At 45.2% G+C, this 24913-nt stretch overlaps 1 protein-coding gene across 4 annotated transcripts in view; it reads left to right on the plus strand.

Annotated features, from left to right (window-relative positions):
- DCPH1 (damage control phosphatase 1) overlaps positions 1-24913 on the plus strand; it is a 196048-nt gene that overhangs the window by 151405 nt on the left and 19730 nt on the right. For all 4 annotated transcript variants that reach the window (XM_085652594.1, XM_085652592.1, XM_085652591.1 and 1 more), the window contains exon 5: positions 12878-13043. In XM_085652594.1, coding sequence (XP_085508720.1) covers positions 12878-13043 — 166 coding nt within the window. The remainder of the gene's footprint in view (positions 1-12877; positions 13044-24913) is intronic.

Consider the following 24913-nt stretch of genomic DNA (forward strand, 5'->3'; position numbering starts at 1 on the left):
ACTCAGTGAACAGAGGACCCGGCCTGCCCTGTGCCCTTTCCCCCAGTGACATCCCAACCAACCCCGTGGCCCCGAGAGCAACACATTAACCCCGCTGGACAGCAGATGCCACATTTCATAGCGCCGCGCCCCGGCTCCTCGCAGCACATAGTGCAGAGAGGGCCCAGAATCCTGGGGTCCACTCAACATTCTGTGCATGAAATGACATCTATACCAGTGGTACTTCGGCCTCTGGTCGTGTCCACGGGTGTTCACCGCGGGTGCAAAAAGTGTGGGATGGCATTGAAAACTGGTGCAGATGCTGCATGCGGCTGTAAAACACCCCCAAACCCAGAGAACGATGGGGGACTTGGCCCCACCTGAAGGCACAGCCATTTTCAGGTGCACGGACCACACACATCGGGGTCAAGTACTGCCTTAGTGTGCACACACATTATATGCACCAGGGCACATGAGAGTTCACGAGCACGGCCCACCCTTGGCGATACCTGCGCCTTGGATTACGTTGCACTGTATTGTGCTGCAGAGCACTGTCTCACATTGTAATGTGTTGTGGTGCATTACGTATTTGCGTATGCTGTTGCATTGCATAGTATGATTTTGCTTTATTTGTTTTGCCATTGAGTGTGTTGTATCGCATTGCATTTAGTGGATTGCAGTGTGTCAAAGCGCATTGGCTTATGTTGTGTTCAGTTGCACTGCATAGCCTTATTTTGCATCGTTTATTATACTGCAGTGTACTTTTTCATATTGTTCTGTTGTGTCTCGTGTTGTCTTGAATTGTATGGTGTTGCATTCCGTTGTGTGTGGTTTTTTTGCCCGTGGTTTTTGCTGTACATTAGTGTATTGCCTTGTCTTGTTTGATTCTTACAGTTGTATTTTTATCATATTCCACTTTTGATCGCATTTCCATGTAGCCGGCGGGGGAATGGCTAACATTGGTGCAGCAGGTGCAGCGTCACTGGGGTCCAGAACACACTGCTGTATTTTACTACCCAACAGCAGTCAGATGCGCTTTTCCTTGCTTTCACCGGGGCCCAGGTCATCCTTCCCAGCACTGGTAGCGGGGTTGCACTGCTTTGTTCTGCAGTACACAGCAGTATAATTGCATTTATTACTTAGGAATATATTGAACTGTGATCCATTGGATGCACACTTGAAGCTATTCTCTTAGGACGCAAGTGACCACCACCATCCCTGTCAGCAGGAGCTACAGCGCCCCCTCCTGGCCGATAACAGAGAGAGACGTGTCCGAGAGAGACGTGTCTTGGCGCAGCTGCCAGCTGTCGGCCCCGGACAGTCTCTGCATCGAACCTATGCATGCACAAACCCAACAAGCATTTGCAATGCAACAGGTCTCGCATTTACGCGAGTTTGAGCTATTGACATTGTAAATGACAATGCCATTTATTTATGTTTTGGTTTTTGAAACCTAAATAAAACGCATTGTAAATGACAATGTCAATAGCTCAAACTCGCGTAAATGCGAGACCTGTTGCATTGTGAATGCTTGTTACTCCTACTGATTAACCAGCTTTAACTTGGGACAATTTAATGTTTTGGTTTACTTTATACCTCTGCTTACAGTCTGACTGGTGGGCTCCGATGCTCTCCATGACCGTTGAATACAGTTTCCCCCTCATTAACCGTATGGAAGCACACTTGGCCTCTGCATCTCTTCCCTTCAAGGGCAGAATGGAAAAATTCCCGTTACACTGTTGGGTGTGGTGCAATTGGACTGTATTTGTTTCTGTAGCTCTCTCTCTCTACAGGTACGCAGTAAACACAAACCCTCTGAATACCTTCTTCAGTCCAACGGTTTATTCTTTCTAGAAGGCCATTTGCCCTAGGACACCCCAGTGCTGAGCCCTCTTTTTTTCGTCTTTTTTTTTCTTTTTTTTTTTGTTATTTGGGGTACTATACACTTAAGCCCTCATAACTTTTTTCACATAAGTCCATGCCAAATTTGCCGTCTGTTTTTTTCAGCATCCTGGAGATTCTAAAGGTACATATGGTTTATAGACTCCCCTAAAGGTATCCGAAAAAATACCTAAAATGTAGCTTATTTTTTATTTTTTTTTAAATAGGGAAAATGTAATGTTTACTAATGCGTGTTTCTTATTTTCTTAAAATGGCATCAACAAAAAATTTGCTGTGCACAGGAGCAAGAAGAGCAGTATCAAAAAACATTTTTTTCCATAAGTGTGGAATTTTTTTGGTTGTTTACAACTACTTGCAGTGTGTGGTGGAAACAGGTGTGAAACCCATGGGTGATCTGGTAAAGATATGCATTTCTGGAAAGTAGACAAAATACTGAGTTCTGCAAGGGATCTTTTGTTTAGATCCCTCAAGGTTTTCTCAAAGAAACCAACTGACAAGGGTGTGTGTTGGCACCTATTTTATTTTTGCTGAATATAATTGACCTTGAAACCGAATTAGTAAATAAAAGGGCGAATGTTCCACTGGTTAACATAAAACATATACCAACACTCCTATACGCAGACAATGCTGTGTTACTTGCCAGGACGAGCAATGATCTAGAGATATTCATCTCTACTTTTGGTGCATTTATGAACAAGCTAGACCTGGAAACCAATTACTCAAAATTTTAGTTATGGTTTGTGGCCCTAAAAATACTAAAACACATTTTATGATTATCGGGGAAGAGTAATCAAGGAAGTTATCCAGTTCCCTTACCTTTGGTTGATGTTTGACAGTGCATGCACATGGGTTCCATGTGTTGGGAACAGGATAAAGCAATTTTTGCATGCGGTTTGCTCAATTTTTTTCCCTAGCTTCTACTATAGGCAAAAAGCCCATAGCCCCAATAGTAGAGATCTGTTGGAGGAAGTGTCTCCCCATTCTGACTTATGACTCTGAGATATTGGGATGTAGGGAGGTGGGCATTATCCAAACTGAGTGTTTCGGCGTGTATTGTGGGTTCCTTTTCCTACATCTCATTTTGCTGTCCATCAGGAACTGGGCTTGGAGTACGTTGAAGATCTGATTATTCTTGCCCCTTTGCTGCTGTGGTGTTCCATTTGGCAGAATGAGGAGGCTGGTTTAAACCGCGCAATTATTACAGTTTGTCTCTCCTCTTGGTATGGGTCCAGAATTCCTTGACCAAAATACTTCCGGGATACATCTTTTGTTTTCGGTCCATACGAGAATGCTACCTGCTACGAATGTCCTGGAGACAGCTCCTTATTTGCACCTGGTCTCGGGCACATGGAAACGGATGCTATTGACCCGATTTTGACTTGGTTCTAATAGGAGGCTGTTGTTTTTCTCCAAGGATAGTTTGCTCCCTCTGACATATGTATATGCCCGTTTGATGAAACATCTCCTCAGTCCCTACTGCATTTTTGGTTAGTTTTGCCAATTTTATCTCTTTAATACAAGTGTAGAGTGGCACTGATTTTTGTGCAGCAATTAAATTGTCCCATTGCATAAAATGTATTAGGCTCTTTTTTAAAATGTGCATTGCAGTTGTCGATCATTGCTATTTTAATGATGTGGTTTTATAGTTCTTCTAATTTTATGATGCCAGCTATTGTATTGTGTCTATTTTTACATATCTATTTACAAGGATTTGTCGTTCCTGTTTTAGTTATGTATGAATTCATTTTTGTATTATGATGTATCGTTGAAGATCTGTTTTTATGAGATCGAATAAAGCACTTTGACTGATGTGTTGAAATAAAAAATAGTGAAAATGAGTAGGGACATCAATTAGTGCCAGTGTTTTTATCAGTAACTTCTTGTCCCTATGGCAGATTTACAAAAGCAATATACCATTGATTTAGATATCCTTTTCTGGTCGCAAAGATATATAGGGTTTGTAGGTTCCCCAACAAACACACAATACTCGGAGCCCACTGAGCTACACCTTACAATGATTTTCCATAGTGTGCCGAATACAAAGCAGTTCATGTGGTAAAATATAAAGAGTGGAAAAGGGTTTGAAATGTTTAGTAACAGTGGTTATGTGTACACCTCTGAATTTCTGAGTACCTATATTATAATGTGATTCAGAAGGCGATTTACAAAATGCCTTCTCTCTTGCATTTGGAAGACACAGAGGCAAATAAATTCAATAGTAATAACAAGTATTCTACTCTTCCTTGTTTAGCTTTGTCTCTCGATAAAACAGTACCTCACTTGTGTGGATGAGCCTAGCACCCGTGACAGGAAGGAGCCCAAAATGCAACATGGACAGAAACAGAATTCCCACTCAAAATGGATCCTTTTTTTGTAATATGGGTGGCTGTGGAAAACTAGACTAGGGAATTCAGGGTGGTGTGACGCGCGTGGATCTCATAAGGTACCAAGAAGCCCTTGCAAACTTCAAACCTTGGCTAAAATCATACAATTTCCTCAAATTTCTTTGAGAAAGCTCTGACATTTGCAGTTAACTACAAATTTACTACAACCCAGGGTTCCCACATGTCTCCCAATAAAAAAATCTACCCCACACACAAAAAAGCGTGCACCAGGAAAGGGCCTAAAGCGCAATGTAGACTGACCAAATCTTTCCCCACAAAACCTACTTTTTTTGGGGGTTTTTTTAGCCGTGTGGTAACTGTCGATATGTTAGTCTGGACTCAGCCTCCACTCAGTGAAACCTACTAAATAAACCCAGACCCTTCCAAAAACTAGATACTTGGGGATGTCCAGGGAGGCATGACTTGCATGGATGTGACAAGATTTTATACCCACAATTCCTTGCAAACCTCAGACTTTGGCAACTAATACGCATTTTCTTTACATTTCATTGAAAGTCCTAAACTCTTTGGGGGCCCACACATTTCCTACCACCCAGCTTTTCCACACATATGCCAATAAAACACAAGCCCACTTGTGTGGTTCAGCCTAGCATCTGACACAAAAGGCCCTAACCTGCTATGTGGAGAGATGAGAGATGGGTGTAGCTGTGGTGTTTGAATCTGGGCTCAGCCTCCACCTATGGAAATCTACCAGCCACGGACCTTTTTAAAAACTGGACACCCACAATATTCCAGGGTGGTGTGCTTTGCGTTGGGTGCAAAAAAAACATCTGTTTTCTGTGGGAATTTTTTTGTCCACATTGAGATTTGAGGCCTTTTGCTAGGCTCACCCACTAAAGTAAGGATACCATTTTTAATGGGATACGTGTGGGAACCCTGGGTCGTATGAAATTATTGGCTCGTTGAAATGCATGGAAAACTCTTGTTTGTAGTCCAAGTTTGAGGTTGCAACAACTTCTGGGTAAGCCCAGTCCGAAAATCTAGTTTCCCTCATTGCCAATTGCTGCATGGGCTTTTTACAAAAGTAGTCCACAGGTAAGTAATAAATTCAGCAAACTAGAACGTTGGTATGATGTTTATTTGTAACAGCATACATAGAAATGAGAAGTCCACATCAGCGTGGCATATGCCTCCAACAAGTAGTGGCAACTGCTTAAACTGGAAGAGCAACCATACAAGTTTCACAATTGCGTGCATTTTAAAGCATGCACATGCACGTATATACTATTAAAGAGAACACATTTTAACCCATTCCAATAAGACTGCTCTCAAGGACCCAGAGATGCACAAGAGTGGCAGGGAATGGCAAGCATTAAAGGCACAGTACAACACTTTTCCCTTTCCACAAAAAAATAAATATATATAATACAAGAGTTAACAATATACAATGCATTGCCAATTCACACAAAAATCCCTATATCTCATAGGCATGCCCGCATTGCGATGCCCTGTTTGCTGCAAAGCAGGAGATGTGACAGAAGAATTAAGAACTGTCTCAGAAATAGAAGAACAAGAGCTCTCTTCACAAGAGGTATATTCACAACCCTCAGTGGAAGGTTTCCATACTGATTCAAAACTATAATCTATGAAAGCATACAAATCCACAACAGCTGACCTTCTAATTTGTATAATTGTTTTCTGCCTGTTCTTTGGTCACCTTCACTAAATTTCTTTTGCTCCACCAACCTTTTCCTTACACCAACACCGAACACTTTTTCAACACATGCTTGGGCTGACCACTTAGACTGACCCTTTTTCAACCTTGGGGGATCCTCACCAAAACCCAATCACCCACATGCAACTCACATACCCGAACTTTGTTTAGAGTCAAACAGGTGCTTAGAATGCAACTCTTTTGCGGCAGCTCTCTCAGAGATAACATCAGACGACACAAGACACCTTTCTTTAAGAGTTCTGACCCAATCCGGACATATTGTGCACCTGGGTAAACTATTCCTCATAAAGAGAAAAGGAGAAACTCCTGTAGTGCTATAAGGGTAAACAAATACTTTCTTCTTCATAAATTATTTCACTTCATACCTCTTCGACAAGTGTGGATACCTTCCTTTAAAAAGCGATTCATGCTCTCAACTAATCCATTGGTTGAAGGAAATAAAGATCAACAGTAAAATGTTTAATTTGTTCCTCCAAAAATTAATGCATCGTTTTAGAAACAAAATGCATGCCATTGTCAGAAAGTAACTCTTTTGTGGCACCTTTAAGTAAAAACACACATTTAAGGAAATTTATGGCTGATTCTGTATCAGGATGTGGCGTAAAATCAAAATACACCCATTTTCTTATGTAATCTACCAAAACCATTGGATAGTGTTGCAAAGCAGGAAGTAACTCAAAAGGCCCCTCAAAATCTAAAGCTACCTTACACCAAGGTTCCTCTGGAAAGGGTACTGGAAAAAGGGTGGTTCATACCTTTTCCCGCGCTCTTCCAACGCCAAACAAGAAAATAACCATCAGTACATTTTTCCACCTGAAATTAAAGCTCTACAAGTGCTTCACACTACTAAATGTCCCTCATGAGCCTCACTGATGAGAACCACTCTAAGAGATGACGAAGGTACATACCGGTCTGATCATACCAAAACTCTATCAACCATAAATAACTCACTAGAAACCTGAACAAAAGGGCAAAGGTAAGCTTCAACACATCTCTCCTTGGGTCACCCTTCTTTAATGAAAGTACTGACTTTTTCCTACACTGGATCCATAGTTGCGGTCTATAGCCACTTCTAATGAAAAAAACACAAGCAATGAAGCATTCTTGTTTACATACATAATCATGAAATTCCTCCTGAATAGGTAGCCTTGATAATCAAAACTAATTCGAACAACAAGAGAGAGAGGGTTAAGCCACACTCTTAGTCCCCCTGAATAATCAAAAGCAACAACAAAAGAGTGTGAAAATAATATACACAGGACTAGTGGTTCGTAAAACAAGACAATTGTGACACTGCGGATCAATCTGAAGTTCCTCGGGAACCCTCACTCACCAACATAGTTGGTGACATGCTTCATCATGGGGTTCTCCTGGGGGTACCTTGTGTACCTCCAGTGTGCTTCGACGCTATGTTAAGGCGGAGCAACAAGATCAGACTAAAGAGCGGTATAAGCTTACTAAAGCCTATCCTGACCTCAGGTGTAAGGAACCGATACACTCACGGTTTTCGTTATGTGCCTTCCGCAATTCCGAAAGGATACATGTGTTCAAAATGGTGCTGTACTCCTTAGGCAAAAAGGTGGGTCGCGGGACTACAGGACAAATCTTCCAAGTCCACTGCCTGGCTCTTAAACCTACGTGAAACCACCGAGCCTGGTGGATTTTTTGATTTTTTTTGGTTAGGTCCTGAAGAAAGCTTTGTGAATCACACATTAGAAGCTGAAACATGTCGACCAATATGACCGCAACTGGATGTATCTGACCCACTAATAGTCAGGATTACACATCCTTCACTGTTTTTAACGTCTAAGCTTCATCACAATTAAATATATCGGTGGATCAATCTTGACATTTTAAATCTTCCCCTTTTTTCACTGACAATCACTATCCCTTTAGTCTGATCTTGTTGCTCCGCCTTAACATAGCGTCGAAGCACACTGGAGGTACACAAGGTACCCCCAGGAGAACCCCATGATGAAGCATGTCACCAACTATGTTGGTGAGTGAGGGTTCCCGAGGAACTTCAGATTGATCCGCAGTGTCACAATTGTCTTGTTTTACGAACCACTAGCCTTGATAATCAATCAGCTTGTGTATTCTTTCCTCCAGGAATATATTTGAAAATAAAATTATGCTTCTGCAATTTAGATAATAATCTCACTAAACACGAAGATGCTCTACCTATGCCATTTACATTTAAAAGCTGTAGCAAAGGTTTGTGGTCAGTGTACATCGTAAAATGTGCATCCCACAAAAATGTTTTGCACCTTTCTGCCACCGAAGAACATGCTAATGCTTCACGTTCAAAGGTGCTGTACCGAGATTCAGCCAAGGAAAGTGCACAAGAGGCAAATGCCATTGTGCATTCCTTGCCTTAACCATTTGAGCCATCACAGCACCCAATCCCACCTGGCTGGAATCCACCGTCACCATGCATTCTTTATTCGCTTGAAATAGTGCAAGGGCAGGAGCAAAAACATTAAGCTTTTAACAGTATCAAAGGCAGCCTGCACATAGTTATTCCATATGTACTTAACACCTTTCTTAAGAAGTTCCCTCGGGGGTTGCACAGCATAAGCGTAACCATTTACAAATCGAGAATAATACTCACTCAGACAAAGAAAAGATCTGTGGGAGTCCTCATCACTTGGGACTTGAGCATCTTGAATGGCCTCGATGATGGAAAACTTAGGTGAAAAACCATCAGGACAAATGGAAATTTCTGAGCGTTACATTTTCATTTGTCAGTTCTTTCATGCTTTACCATTTATACTACCAACCATGGACCTGATACAACACAGCTCAACCCTCTCATGGGGACTCTCCGAACACCACAGTTTTCTGGAAGATGAGGAAGTAGTCCAACCTACAGTGCGTGCCATGGACCGGTGAAAGTAAAGTGTACTCCTTATCCACTGGGTGACTGAGATGCTAGTGGTCTACCAGGCCACGGTCCAATGCCAAGTCTACGAGCCGAGCCCTGTCCTTATCGTTGCCTTTGTCTAGAGGGCCTATCCTGTCTAAAACTGCGTCCCGGGCAAGGTTCTAATCTCCTCTAATGACATACTGCGATACCCCTATTTCCACAAGTAGGCAATTCAGTAGAAGAAAGAACGGGTGTTTTGCCCCAGTCGGTGCATATGCATAACGATCCCACCCAAAGGAATCTGTCCCGTAACCCTAGCGTGGCAAATGTATATCTGCCCTCCTGGTCATACCATGTTTTCACAACGGTAAGGACCGTGATTTCCGGATAAGGATAGCCACTCCGCACTTGCCGGGTGTCCCACCTTTGGTGGAGGGTGCTGTCGCATCGCTACTATGGATCAGTCTGCCCACCCATTTGTGACGCAACTTGTCGGATTCTAGGTTATCCAGGTGTGTCTCCTGCAGAAGAGCCATATCTGCTTTCTTTGCCTGCAGGTAAGAGAGCACGTTTTTACGTTTGAGGCCGTTGGCATTCCAACACAAGACAGAACTCGAAGACGGTGGTGGGTTCATGTTTTGGGGGCGGACATGTACTCTCAGCAGGCTCTCGGCTGAGCCGGGCTGTGATAGGAGTGTAGAAAAGAAGATAGGGAGGTGTTCAGAGGAGTGAGGGGGTGTGCCCAGCGAGGCAGTGCTGTCAGCTAGGAGGTTGGGTGAGGAAGAGGGTGCGGGGGGGAGCAGACCCAGGTAGGAGGATGGGGGGAGGTTGAGAGGAGCCAGGAACAACGGATGGTAAAGGAAAGAAGAGTGAGTGCAGGAAGGCTGGGATGCTGCTTGGAAGGGGGGTGGCAGGGACGGGGTGGGAAGGTATCGAACGGACAGGCAGGAGTGCTCCCTGGTGAGCACTAACTGGTGTGGGACACAAACTGCTATGGGGCACCTAGGACATGTGCCGTGGGAGGGGAGTAGATTAATAGAGATAGGGAAGGGGTAGGGATGAGCTGCAGCTTTGGGACGCAGCACAGGAGGCACTGAACTGTGTAGCGCGGGTCTAGACGTGTGGAGACGGTGTGCTGATGGCGCCTCTTTGGGAAGGCAGGGCAGTGAGTCGTGGATAGGTCTGGCTAGACTGGGGTAGAGGATGGCCGGGGAGGTTTCTGGGGGAAGAAAGCGCACAGAGGCATACCTGGGCATCCTCGAGAGGTGGGGAAAGAAGGATCTGTGGACCTGAGGTGTCTTTTTGGGGCAGGAGGGTGCAGAGAGATGACGACCCACCCCTGCCAGGAGGGGGGCCACGTCAGAGGCCAGTGCAGCGGCTGGTGTGTGGGGTGGGCCAGGTTGCATATGGCGAATGCTCAACTCCCAGCAACAGAATAACAGCAGGTGGCCGTCGGCGGGGGGTGGGGGGGGGGGGTGATATCCCTGCTAATGGAGGCCAGAGGCATAGGGGTGAATGCATAGGGAGTGTTCTCGGTTGAGGGGGTTGGGCTAGCCGCACTCACAACTCATGCTGCCGCAGGAATCCAGGAACAGGTGGCTAGGAGAGTCTAACTAGTATACCACGGTAAGCAAAGCCGTAGTTCTGTGCATAGCGCTACTAGTAGTTAATAGGCCAAGCTTGCTGGGGAGTTTAGGAGAGGAGTGGTGCCCCGATGCTACCCCAGGCTGCCTGCTCATCCCCGCAACATGCATAGGAGCCTAACATTGTTCTCACTGGGGACCTGAAACAAAGCAGCAGACAGCACACATAGGATACGTGCAGGAATAACAGACCGAGCAGTGCTACTCAAATTGTCATGATAATAGTCGGACGTCCGGCTGGCACGGGTCCCATCAGTCCTGCTGCAGTTCTCCCAGCCGCTCCGGTTCGGAACGGCACGACCGTTCCCAGGGCGCTCACTCCACGGAGAGAGCGGGTTTCACGGGGGGAGCGTGATTTGTCTCTGTCCTGTTCCTAAGTGTGAACAGCCACAGTCTGGAGGGCTCAAAACAACTTTCATAATTTAAATTAAAGTAAGTGGCCCTCCTTGCATCTTGTTCTTTCTCTTTTAACTCCCTCTGAGTTTGTTCCTTTGCCTAATCCTTCTGCTTGTGTCACAAATCTCTGATGTCCATTTGACCGCTTCCTTCCTATCATCTTTCACATCAACCACATTGCTTCCATTTGATTTTTGTGCATCAGAAAGCTCCTAAAAATCATTCCCAAAATTCAGTCCGTTGTTGGACATTCTCAAGGTGTCTCGCCCTCTGATTTGTTTTGTTTAAATCTCTTTTATTAATTTTTTGTTTAACAAAAGTCCCAAGTCTCTCACCCTCTGATACACCTAATGATCCTCCTCGTAAGGTCCTTATCCTTAGCATGAATGGCTGAAACCTGTTGACCATATTAAGGGGGTACATGAGACCATTGACATCTCAAAGTATCTAAACACTGATTTTAAAACTTGCCCAAAGTCACCAAGATCAAAATACCTTTTAGGTAGGTGACCTCGAGTCAATTTTAAGTGACTTGTACCTTTTCACTTTACTATGAAAATAACCAGCTCCACTGTAATCAGGCAGCGAACCAGGCCTTGGAGGCAGTCTACTTCCAGGGTGGGAACCCAGTGATTAAGCATGTCACCAACTAGGTTGGTGAGTGAGGTTTTTTTAAACCAAAAAAACCTGTAGGTTTCCCCATGTATTGCTGTAAGTTAGAGACTCTGAAGGGTCCTATGTTAGGTTAACAAAGTACTCGCTCTTGTTGTTTTGTAGATTACTTCAAAAGTAGTCATCAGAGGATTTTCTTTTTTTTTAAATTCTAAATGTTTTGTGGCTCTCAGGTGTTGGAGATCAGAGAGAAACCTCATGTTGTGAGAATTCTTGAAACATCCCTGCTCCTAGGTCACTTTCATGACAAATGTATCACTGTGGCTTAAGGTGAGGGGACTTCCTGAAGTGCATTTACTTTAGTAATCTAGGATTGTGGCTTGACAGGGTATTGTGTAAAAAAAAAAAAAACTTTGGAATTATTTGCAGTCAGTTGATCTCTCCTCGACTTCCTCCCACCCATAAAAGTAACGTTGTTTAAATCCTGATGGATAACATCATTACGCTACCTGAACAAAAGGAAGCTGTAGGACCCAGCCTTCCTAATGGCAGATACGCTATGGAAACCGGTTGTGGGATCTCAGGCCTTGGTTGCCACCAACAGTGAAGCAACTTGCCTTCCAAGAGAACAATCAGGTGAAGGCAGCTCCAACCTTTCCAAAGTGAGATAACAATAAGTAGGTGTTCTCAGCATTGTGTTGTCGTGTATGTTGCGGTTGTATGACTTTACAACGCATTCCGTTGTAACGCATGCCTTTACCACGCATGCGTTACAACGCGAATGCCATCACCACGCATATCCTATACTACGAAAATGCGTTTTACACGCATACTTTTACAACGATTTTCGTTGTTAAATTATGCATGTTAATGGCATTTTCATTTTCAAGGATATCACACTAATAATTTACCCTTTAAATTTACCCCTGTGCGACACCACCCCCTCATTCCCCCTTACCTCTCCTCGATCTTCCTTTGTTACGTTGCACGTCGTTAAGAGGAAGCGGAAGTGTCCTTCCGTTTCCCCTAACGACGCCGATTGCCTCCACATCTTTCTTTAAATGACATAAGGTGAGTTTTTTAATATTTTATTTTGGGGGGTGCCCCCCCAAGCCCCCTTTTTTAATCCCACGCTTTTTTTGGGGGGTGGGGGGGGAGACCCCCCCCAATCTACCCTTTTTTTTTCTTTTAACTTTAGCACACATGCCTTTACTACAGAGCCAGCTAGTTACCTAGGATGTACTGCTAAAATGGCCTTTTATTCCACCAAAAGACTTTTGATATAAACACTTCATTGTTGTATAGCTTATGCAAACCTATGTTATTTTGAAAATGTGTAACAAAATTTCTAATGAATCTAAAATATAGTTGTCTGTTAAATCTTTTTTTTGCAATGCAGCCCGCCTATTGCTGACTTTGATGTTTTTATGGAAGCAAAACATCAGAGCTTCTTTGAGTCGCAACAAGCTATTATTGCTTTATGCACATACTTCCTGGAGATATTTAGAACTATTGAGGATCTTACTGATGATCAACTCAAGGAGGAGTTTTTTAAACTGCTGCAGGTAACATTAGTATTAATTTATCCCAGTCTGGAAATGTTGGACTGTAAAGATGCTGTGTTATATCTAGTGAATTTGTTTTTTCGTTAACGTTTTTATTTTTCTGCAGGACTGTCTTCATGAGACCTACACTTATGAAACCTATGGGCAATTTGATTGGGGGAGGTGGTATTTACATTTTATATTCACTCCACAGACCAAAAAGCTTTGGATTTCTACACGTGAAGTCGTGACATCAGGGGTGTAATTTGCAATGGTGCAACCTATGCAATGTACCAGGCCCAACTACAATCCCTTGAACCCTGAATGGGAACCCACTAGCATAGAGGCTGGATGTAGGGGTGCAGGGAGTGCTGCAGCACCCCCAAAATAATAATGCTGCAGTTCTGAAAGTTCCGGAGCATTAAAATGACTTTACATTTTTATTTATCTCATCACCGTTCCTTTAAAGACAGAGGGTAAATATCAGTCTAGTGTTCTGGCAAATTACTGCTTATGTTTTTTTAACATGGATACTTGTGTTTACATTTTGTTTCCCTTACTGCAGTGGGAGGATTTTATTAAGTGACAATCTTGCTGGTGTGAAAAGAAATGTTCTAACATGATGTTTTCTTCTTACACAGCATAATTTAAATGTACAAATATTTCAAAATAAACAGTTAGGAAACCTCAAAGCACTTATTTTTCTAATTGTGAAGTGTGATGGAAACCACGATTTTTATCGGATCAAAGCAAATCAAGATACTTTACTTGCTAATGCACAAATGACAAATATTTGTGGAAACCCAATTTCCAAATAATTATCATTTGTGCGGTATGTAGATTTATCAGTAAATTGTATGTCTGTGCAAATTTAGAGGTTATGCCTATGGGAAATGTTCTCTTGGGAAATGTGTGCTACCGCACCATGCTTTAGTACTATGTTTGTAACCGAGTGCTCCTAAATGCCAGCTACATATAGCACCCTTACCATTCCCTTGTTCAGTGGGTGTGGCTTATGTGTGACACTTGTTCTTTGCGTGATTCTTGGATTATTTAGAAAACCTGAGTCCAGTGTTGTAAAGATGATGGCAGCACCCCCAGTCTGAAACGTGTTCCAGCACCATTGCCTACTATGCCCACAGGAGCTCTTGCAGCACTGGGAGTTAGGTATTGACTCTGCCCTATTCCTTCCGCTTCAGAAGTACGAACAGCAGAATTCACTGAAGCACCTGTGGGGTACGGACTGCCTGCAACCAGCAGAGATCAAAGAAGAATGTATGCCCAAAGGGCTGCCTTGTTTCTGAAGGCAAGACAGTCATAGTAATCTCTGCATTCAGCCTGACTGATGGACGGCAGACGATGTTGGTTAGAAAAAAAACTTAGATTTACTTAGGACAGAGGGCTTGAACTGGGAAAATGAATTATATGATTGTTATGCGTTTCATTTTTTGCAAAACAATGAACAGGTAATTTTAAAACAGCTTCTTGGCATTCATTTCTAATGCCCAATTCATCCTTATCTTACTAAAACCAGAAGTAGTAATAGTTATCCTTCTGAGACCCGTGGAAACTGTCCACAAGCTTGGAAAAAAAGATGTTGCTCTCCAGAGAGAGAGAGAGAGAGAGAGAGAGAGAGAGAGAGTGAACGAGCGATGGAGCGAGACAGAGCTTGAACAGTCGCTTTACACAGTTCTCTAGTAGAGGTGGGCAAGCCAGCAAATTAACAGGGAGAGCCGAGCTAAGGGTCTGACTTGGCTCTTAAGAACCCATCATGGCTCTAAGAGCCCAGGCACAAGCCGAGCCATGGGACAATTTGGCATGAAAACCATTGTTATAACTGGGGTTTCTGGTTGTCAGAGTATGCACCATGTACAAGGAGGAACCACCACTTTAGTCAGGGTAAGCTAGATACACACTACAAGATAACCTGTTCTCACCCTTTGGTAGCTTGGTACAGAGCAATCAGGCTTATCTAAAGAGGCAATGTTCAAAGTATTTTGCAACACACACACAGAGGAACACAATGAGTACACCACAAACATACTCCGCACAGGGTTAGAACTATAGATTATATTTTTAGGAGTACCACAAGACCAAAATGACAAAAATCCAATATGTAAAACCGGATTTATAAATTTTTAAAGATGAAATCAAAATCAAGTGCGTGGAGTCAAATAGCACGTAGGGGTTACTTGTGGGCACGCTGGATCAGGATAAATCCAAAGTTCAGGCTGACCTCGATGGAGGGCAGGCTGGCTACAGGACCCTCACAAATCCCGCTGAAAAAGTACTTTGGATGGAGCAAGCTTCGATGTCTAAGACTCAATGCGCCGGTTCTGATCTATGCAGTCGATGAAGGATTCATCTGCAAACCCTTTTACGATGCACATGCTACATTGTCCTCATAGAACCACACTGTCTGTCATTGTCAATCCATACTGTCCATCATCATAGAGCTGCGCAGTCCGTCGCGTCGATAGGCAATGCGTTTGGTTTCAATCTGTTTAAAGCTGTAACTGCATCAATTTTGAGGGTTCTGGACAGCAGAAATCACCTTTCAAGGGCCCAAGACTGGATTGGCACCACTAGGCAGAGCAGGACTCAGATGGGAGTGTCCAGCAGCTGTTGCAGGGTTGAAGAAAGTCTGATGGTCCTGAGACTTTAGAACAGGGGGCAAGCTAGCAAGCCCTTGGAGTCAATCTGGGTTCAAGTAAGATGGGCCAGTCCTTGTCCTCAGCAGGACAGAGATCAGCAGGCAGCAGGGCGGCACAGCAAATCAGAAAAGCAGTTCTTCCAGAGCAGCAGTCGAGCAGAGTGGCAATCCTTGTAGCACAGTAGTCTTTACTGCTGGCAGTGTTCTTCACATGTCCAGTAGTGTACTGCCTTGGTAGGGTCAAAGTCTCAGTGCTTTTACCCAGATGTGCCTTTGAAGTGGAGGTGACTTCAAAACGGCCGTTGAAGTTCACAGGTCCCCCTCTCTTCTCATCCCTGGCTTCAGACCAACAATAGGGGGTAATCAGTCCTTTGTGTGGGAAACAGGACGCTGTCTATTCATGTGTAAGTGTCTGCTCCCCCTCCCTATTCCTGCCCAGAAAGAGCTATCCGAATGCAGAGGAGTTCTGTCACACCCACCCTTCAGATACTCCTGGTGTGCACTTCATTACTTGTGGTCGTGACAGTATTAATTCAGCACTTCAGAACAGCATACATAATGTTGGCATTGGATCAGCCGTCTTCAGCCTTTGGCTTTTTCAGTGTTTGGCAAGAGCAGTAGTATTTTGCATGCCTACTCTGTGTTAATCTGCATCCAGAGTCCGCCCTCAGGATATATTTCCTTTAGTTCAACTCCCCAGCAATTCTCCTACAACTGCAGACTAGTGCATATTGAGTAATAACAGCCCCAATAACACAGCTGCCATTGCTACTGGTCCACAACTTTACTATGTAGAGCGGCCAATATCATTGCTGCAAACCATGCCAACGTTTTGAAATGGTATTCTGCATACTATTCCAAAATGACAGACGACAGATGATTTTCCCATCAGCATAGGAAGTGACCTCAATGGATCTCCCATCATCCTCCTGCCATGGAAGTGACATCACTGAATTCCACATCATCCATTTAATCAAGAAATTGTCTTTAAAAGAAGAAGCCAAACAAAAGGACTCCTTTCCCATCATCCATCGTCACAAAAAATAACATCTCAACACCCTATACTCCTCCCCCTCCCAGGACCAACTTAATGGCAATTGCAACATGGACGCACAGCGGATGTGCCAGAGGCGTGCCCTAGGCAAGCCTGCCTGCGAATTGACTGCGCGCAGCGCCAGGTACCCAGGTATGATTACCGCCCAGTGATTATCCGCAGCACTCCTTAGGCAGCTAGACCGTGGACGCTGCTCCCCCAACTGCTGCTGCACTGTGCCTCATACCAGGGTAGGAGCTTTCACCTGCACCCACTGCCGGTTCCCAGCAGCCGCCCACACACACCCCCATGCAAATACTAACAACGTCCCCAGCACCCCCTCCCAATACACACATACCACACATGCACCATCAATGCCTACGCCCACACCTTCTACTACACATCACAGCAAACTCGCACATCAGTACCCGCTTGCATGAGTCCTTCTCAACACATAATCACTTAGCAAACATAGACCCGAAATAAAGGACCTGCTGAGCAGCGACGCACCCAACATCCTCTTCATCCAAAGACCTGGCTAAACCCCTCATCGGCTCTTGACATCGCCACCGCAATCCCAGCAGGCTACAAGATCGCTCGACAGGACTGTCTTCACAAACCAGGAGGAGGACTCTCTATCATCTACAGGGAATCCATCAAACACACAACATCCACAGAGAATACCAACACTACAAGCTGAAGTACGAGCCACCTTTACCATCTTCGTCACTACCCTCACCATTGATTCCAGAGTCTGCATGCTTCTCTATGACCTCAACTTTTCACCTGGAAGACTAAAATAACCCCTGCTCCACAGAACTCCTTGCATGCTGGACCCCACCTTCACCCCAAGTGTCAGCATAAAGTACAATTCCACTACCCCGCTCACATGGACCGACCACGCCATCATCCACTTCCAAATCAATACACCAAGTCAGCACCTCTGCCCGGTTCAGCATTCCAAGCTGCAGCTGGGGGGCAAAATCACAGAAGCAGACGGACTCTGAACCCTCGGCGCAAATCACCCTAGCCCCACAGACAACCTTGACAAAGACATCAACAACTTCAATAACTGGATTAAGAACTGCACGTACTTACTTGCACCCATCAAACCCAACAAGCATAGTAGATCAAACAACCTGCTAGTACACACAAGACCCCTTACACACCAAACAATACTGCAAACAGCTAGAAAGGACATGAAGAGCCAGCCATGACACCACCAACAACTATTTACAAGGCTGCACTCAGATGCAATCGCCAGCAAATATGAGAAACCAAGAAAAAAATGCACTTTTGGACCACATCAAAGCTCGAATATCTGCAAGGCGATCTTTTCAGTTGTCAAGGATTTCATCTCGTCCTCAACCACTGTTAACAACATGGCTGCCTCCTAACCGCTCTATACAGCCTATCCAACTTCTTGCACAACAAAATCATAAACCTGTACAGCAACTTCATACATTTACCCAGCCCCAGAGAACTCCTCGCTAACCTACTCACCACCAACTAAGACAGTCACTTGACCAAATGGACTTCCCTCACCAGAAACAACACAGCGGCAATAAGGCAGACTGGACCATCCACTCGGGGTCCCCTGTAGACCCATGCCCCCACTTCATCTGCAACCTGGGAGCATCTTCAATCAGTACCACTCTGACCCATATCGTCAACATCTCCCTCACGTCCGCCACTTTCACCGATGAATGATGAGCTGCAAAAATCAACACCCACCTCAAGAAGTCCTCTGCCGACCCAAATCACTGAGCAACTTCCGACCTGTCTCCCTTATCCAGCCAAAGTGATTGAGAAGGCCATCACATGCAACTCACAGCCCACCTCAAACTTAACCATCCTCTAGTCAGGATTAAAAAAGAACCCCAGTACCGAAACAGCACTCATCACAGCCACCAACAACATCTGAATCATCCTGAACTGAGGAGAAACAGCAGCCCTCATCCTTCTTAACCTCTCTGCAGCCTTTGACATAGTCTTCCACAACACCCTCATCAGAAGACTCCATGAGATTGGCATACAAGGATCTGCTCTCAAATGAATCTGTTCCTTTTTCACAGGAAGATCACAAAGGGTCAGTGTAATAATGAAGGATGTCTCGTAGACAGGCCGCTTAGAACAAGTTGTAGGTTTATTTAATACATTACAAGGTCCATGTAAAGTTCAAATATAAGCTCATAAGATCTCTTGTAGAGCCCCACCAGGAGCAGCCTCCCTGCTGCTCAGCCCATCTCTACCAACTGCCAACTCCTCCAGTCCCACACACTCAACATTCTAAGTGACATCACTCATGGCTGAGCAGCAAGGGACAGGACAGCAATGAGGAAGATGTACAAACAACAACAATAGATTATAGCACATCTCCCCTCCTTAGAAAAACTAAGCAAAAGATATAAAAGCATTGAATCAAGATAGCACAAAATATCTTTGCTTACATAAAGTAGAAATAAAAAGAAAGTACATTATGCAAATAAATATACATCAAATCAGCAAATACTCGCAAGAAAATATCTATAACAAAAGAATAATGAACCCCATCCCCCTCCCTAGGGAAACTAATTAGATGGGTACACACTACCAACAAATTACAAGTAATAGGGTGTAAACACCACCCTATAGGGGAATACACCTCCCTTAGACTGTAACAGGGAAAAAAAAACTATCCCTATGATACTCCAAAATTCCAAATACTCCAAAATTCCAAATACTGTAATAGGGGAAAAACACCTCCCTATAGGGGAAAAACACCTCCCAAAGATTCTCCGAACACTGTAATAGGGAAAAAAAAACTTTCCCTATGATACTCCAAAATTTCAAATACTGTAATAGGGGGAAACACCTCCCTATAGGGGAAAAACACCTCCCAACACTGTAATAGGGAAAAAAAACTTACCCTATGATACTCCAAAATTCCAAATACTGTAATAGGGGAAAACACCTCCCTATAGGGGAAAAACACCTCCCTAAGACTCTGCGAACACTGACTCTACAAACACTGTAATAGGGAAAAAAAAAACTTTCCCTATGATACTCCAAAATTCCAAATACTGTAATAGGGGGAAACACCTCCCTATAGGGGAAAAACACCTCCCAAAAGAAACACTGAACAGCGCAGGATGACTTGCACACATAGAACACACTAACTGGGACTAAAACCCACCCTCACCCCTCACTTAAGGGATAAACTGTGATAACCACCCACTCGGAGACTAGGACGTCCCAACAAATAACAGCGTAAAACAACTGTGGCATCACAACGCGTGGGTTCGAATCCCATCCTCGTCGCCAGTGTAATAATGAAGGATGTCTCGTAGACAGGCCGCTTAGAACAAGTTGTAGGTTTATTTAATACATTACAAGGTCCATGTAAAGTTCAAATATAAGCTCATAAGATCTCTTGTAGAGCCCCACCAGGAGCAGCCTCCCTTCTGCTCAGCCCATCTCTACCAACTGCCAACTCCTCCAGTCCCACACACTCAACATTCTAAGTGACATCACTCATGGCTGAGCAGCAAGGGACAGGACAGCAATGAGGAAGATGTACAAACAACAACAATAGATTATAGCAGTCAGGTTGCCACCCTTCACGTCCGAGACCAAGAAACTGATATGCGGAGTCCCACAGGGATCCACACCATTTTCAGAATATACACCGCTCACCTACATCAACTGATTACAAGAAATCACTGTCACCTCATACACCGATAACATCCAACCTATCATCTCCCTGACAGACAAGACAACCACCACCAGAACCAACTTCACCAACTGCATGACTATTGTAACATACAGGTTGCAAACTGCCTGAAGCTCATCTCCAACAAGCCGGAAATACAGGTTTTCAGCAACAAGACATCCCCATGCGCCTTCACCTGGTGGCCGTCAGAGCTAGGACCAACACCCACAGACAACGCAAAAAATCTAGGGATCATCCTAGGTGACAAGCTCAACATGAGGGCTAAAGTCAACACGTGTGCGCCTCCTGCTTCCACATCCTATGCGTCCTGCGAAAGATCTTCAAATGTTTTTTTCAAAACATCAGAAGACCGTCATACGAGCACTCATCACCAGCAGACTGCAGTACAGCAACACTCTCTATACCAGAATCTTCAAACAATTCTTACAAAGACTCCATACCATCCAGAACACCACTTCAAGACTAATACTCAATCCCCCGCACTGCACTCACATCACACCCACTGCAGGAAGGTTCACTGACTCCCCATTAACAAGAGTAGCCAATTCAAACTTCTCACACAAATATACAAAGCTACATACACTTTCACTGACCCACCAGATACCTACGGTCTTCCTCACTCTCTCTCACTCCCAACATCCTCAAAAGCAAAACTGGAGGTCAGTCATTGTACATCATTGTACATCGCACCCAAGTCATGGAACAACCTCCCTCAACACATCAGAACCTCCTCCTCACTTCATGAGTTCCTCAAGAAGCTGAAGACCTGGCTCTTTGTATGTGCACCTTGGGTACCACACATCTACACACCTGCTCAAGTGTCTGGATACTATCTTCGGTGATTAGTGTACCGAACAAATTAACATAACCAAGCTTTACTTGATAACTTTTTATGGACGCACCTGCTCACCATATTTAGTACCTTGTGTAGAGAGGAAGCCAGTCCAAAGAGTGGTCAGAACTTTTGAATTTGAAACTGAACGGACCTATACCTTTTATATAATTGTGTCTAATTTTCTGTTTACTTCCTCTTAAATCTCTTGAGCACCTGATGTCACAACTTTCCTGCAAAGTCACCTCACTTTCTTGTTGTTTGTTACATCATTTGTGTATGCGACAGCCATTTATAAATGTAACATTATAAATATCCTATACAATTTGAAAAAACTAGTCCATTTGTAGTGCGTTTTTGACTTTTTTGACTTTTATCCCAGTCTTTTTTTTTTTTAATTATAAAAATGTTTTTTTTAAAAAAACCTTTATTGAGGAGAATCAGGTCGGACACATTACACTGTGCAACACTGCAGCTCAAAACAACAGAGTACAGGTCAAGTCAAGCATTTGGTAACGAGTAGACCACATCCTACAGTGAGCAAAAAAAACATGAAGTTTGGGATCACAGCTCCACTACACAGAGGTCCCTCCACTCTAAGGGGGACACACCAACGATAATAGCCTCAGTGGGGAGTACCAATAAGGCGGGGCGCCTATGGAAGGGGAGGGGGCAGTTACTGACCAGCACCGGCGGCCGCCGCTGGCACAGGGCCAGCGGGGAGCACGGGAGAGGCAGCGCCACTGGAGTGGGAACGGGATTGAAGATAGGTAACCAGAGGGCCCCAGATATCGACGGGTCGGGACCTGGTGGCCAATAAGTCCCAGAACTCCGACAGGAGAGTCTAACACGAGAGGCGTCCTCCAGCCAGCTCTCAACCCTTGGAGCCGGCCGGCTACCCCAACATATGGCCACCCTGCACCTAGCCAGGACCAGCAGCATCAATATCAGGCGTCGGGAAGCATCAGGGCAGAATTTTACGAAACCAAGGAGGCACAGGGGAGGGTCGGATGCACTGTGACACTAGTAATGTCAGAAATGGTGGAACACACCATCCGCCAGAACTCTGAGACCTTAGGACATAGCCATGTTAATGTGCGAAGTCCGCGGAAGGGGCAGCGCAACGCACACAAGCGTCCCCTGGAATGAGCCCGAGCCTGTGGAGCTGAACAGGGGTGCAGTACAACCTGTGCAAGTACTTAAAATGTATCAGACGGAGCCGGTAGTTCGGTGACAGCTTTTTCGTCTGGTTACAACAGTACTGCCAGTCGGCCTGCGAAATGTCAGTACCAAGATCCGCACCCCACGCCCCCCACGCCCGATCCGAAGAGATAGCGGCAGCCACTAAAGTAAGCGCGTATAATTTGATAACTAATTTGTGTGGCATCGGGGACGTATACATGAGATCCAGAGCCGACATGGTGGGTGGGGGCTGAGGGAATGTGGGGTGGAGTTTCCAGCATATAGCACGAAGCTGATAAAATAAAAATGTGTCCAGCGGCCCGAGGAGTCAGGAAGAGACTAGAAAGTGTTCTCTGGGTTAAGATCCGCTATCGTCCTCAAACCCAACCGTGACGCTTGCCTAGACATGCCAGAAGGCTGAAGTGGGGGAAAATCTGGGTGGTTCACTATTGGCACAAAGCCGGGGGAGGCTGGAAATCTGGCGTAGGCAGGACCAAGCCCAGCGTCTCGACATCTGCGCAAGGGTGCACAGCGGGCACGAACAAAGCCGTGGACAGAGCCCAGGGGGAAGCTATATCCGTCTCAACGGCGACGTGAGGCTGATAAGGGATAGGGTGTATTTAAAAGTGCAGAAAGCTGGCTTGGGCACACAAGGCATAGATCCTGAAATCAGGTGCGCCCATACCACCGGCAGACATGAGGAGAGTAAGGATGTCATATGCGACTCCAGGCTGTTTGCCCGCGCAGACGAGCGAAATGATGAGGGAGCGAAATTTACAAAAGAAATGAGTGATAAGAGGAATAGGAATGTTTAGAAACAGATAGAGAAATTTAGGCAGGACCACCATCTTGGCGATTGCGATCCGGCCCGCCAGAGAGAGCGGAAGTCGGCTCCACGATGGGATCCTAGATTCCAGCCAGTTGACCGCACGCCCGAAGTTGGATCTCCACAGTTCATCCAGCTCTCTACTCAGCCAGATGCCCAGATATCGCGTGGGGCCAGAAGCCCACACGAACGGAAAGTCCGGTGTGAATGGCATGGTGGCGTTCATCAAGGGGAATAAGACAGACTTGCTCCAGTTCACTTGAATGCCGGAAAGCCTGCCAAAACGTATGATTTCCCGGACCAGGGGGCTGAGGTTCTCCTGAGGATGACGGACATATAGGGTTACATCGTCCGCGTACATGGAGACGAGTAGGGAGCGGGACGAAAAACCTATTCCTCTGTGTATGGTGCTGCCGGAGCCTAGCGGCCAGGGGCTCCATCGCCATGGCAAAGAGCATGGGCGATAGAGGGCACCCCTGCCGTGTGCCACGAGCAATACCGATAGGGTCGGAAACCTGGCCATTGATACGGAGACCTGCCGAAGGATTAGTATAAAGTTTAACCTTGCGCATAAAAAGTTCGCTGAAGCCCATGCGCGGCAAGAGGTAAAATAAGAAGGGCCACTCCAGCGTATCAAACGCCTTTGTAGCATCTAAAAGGGCAGCCACAGCCGGGAGGTTAAAATTAATTTGATGTACTACTGAGAAAATTGTTCGGAGGTTATGCAAAGTTGCCCTACCGGGAATGAAACCTGACTGGTCAGGAAGAGCTATGAGGGGCATGAGTAATAGAAGGCGAGAGGCAATCAATTTGGCATAAATTTTGTTATCAATGTTGATGGGCGGAAAGGGGGAGGTAGGAGTCGCGACGGTCGGCAGGTTTGTCGGGTTTAAGCAGCAAAGTTATCATCGCCTCACATAGCGATAATGGGAAGAGACCAGTATCGAGGGATTCATTATACATAGCCGCCAAGTGTGGTTCTAGGAGATCGGCATACATTTTGTAAAATGAGGCTGGTAAGCCATCCAAGCCGGGGGCTTTATCCCCGGGTAAGCTACTGATGGCCGCAAGTAGTTCCTCCCTAGAGAAAGGTTCATCCAGAAATTTACGGTGGTGATCTTCCAACCAGACTAGCGCAATAGATTCAAAATATTGATCAAAATCCCCCCGTAACAGAGGAGTTCCGGCGGAATATAGCTGAGAATAGAAGTCCAGAAAGCAGGACTGAATTTCCTCCGGGGAAATAGTCCTACATGGGCCTCCATCACTGAGGGGCGTTATATAAGAAGCAGCACGCGGTGGGCGGAGAAGATTGGCAAGAGTGCGCCCCGGGCGGTCCCCCTCACTGAAGCGACGAGCCCGACCCTCCCTGCCCAAAAAGGACATTTCACGGCCAGCCTCATCCGAGAATTCAGTGTGTTTTTGACGTATTAACGCCAGCATCTCAGGACTGGGGTTTGCCGCCTGGGCGGCATCCAGATCTTTTATTTCCACCTCGAGCTTAGCCAGGGTAGTGCGGATGGAGCGGAGGACACCGGCCTGTTTAGAAATACATTCGCCCCGAATGACGGCCTTAAACCCTTCCCATAAGGTCAAGGTGGCGTCCACGGATCCTGTGTTTAAATCGAAATAGTTGGATATAGCGGTACGGAT

This window comes from Triturus cristatus, chromosome 4_1, assembly GCF_964204655.1.
Source record: "Triturus cristatus chromosome 4_1, aTriCri1.1, whole genome shotgun sequence".
NCBI lineage: Eukaryota > Metazoa > Chordata > Amphibia > Caudata > Salamandridae > Triturus > Triturus cristatus.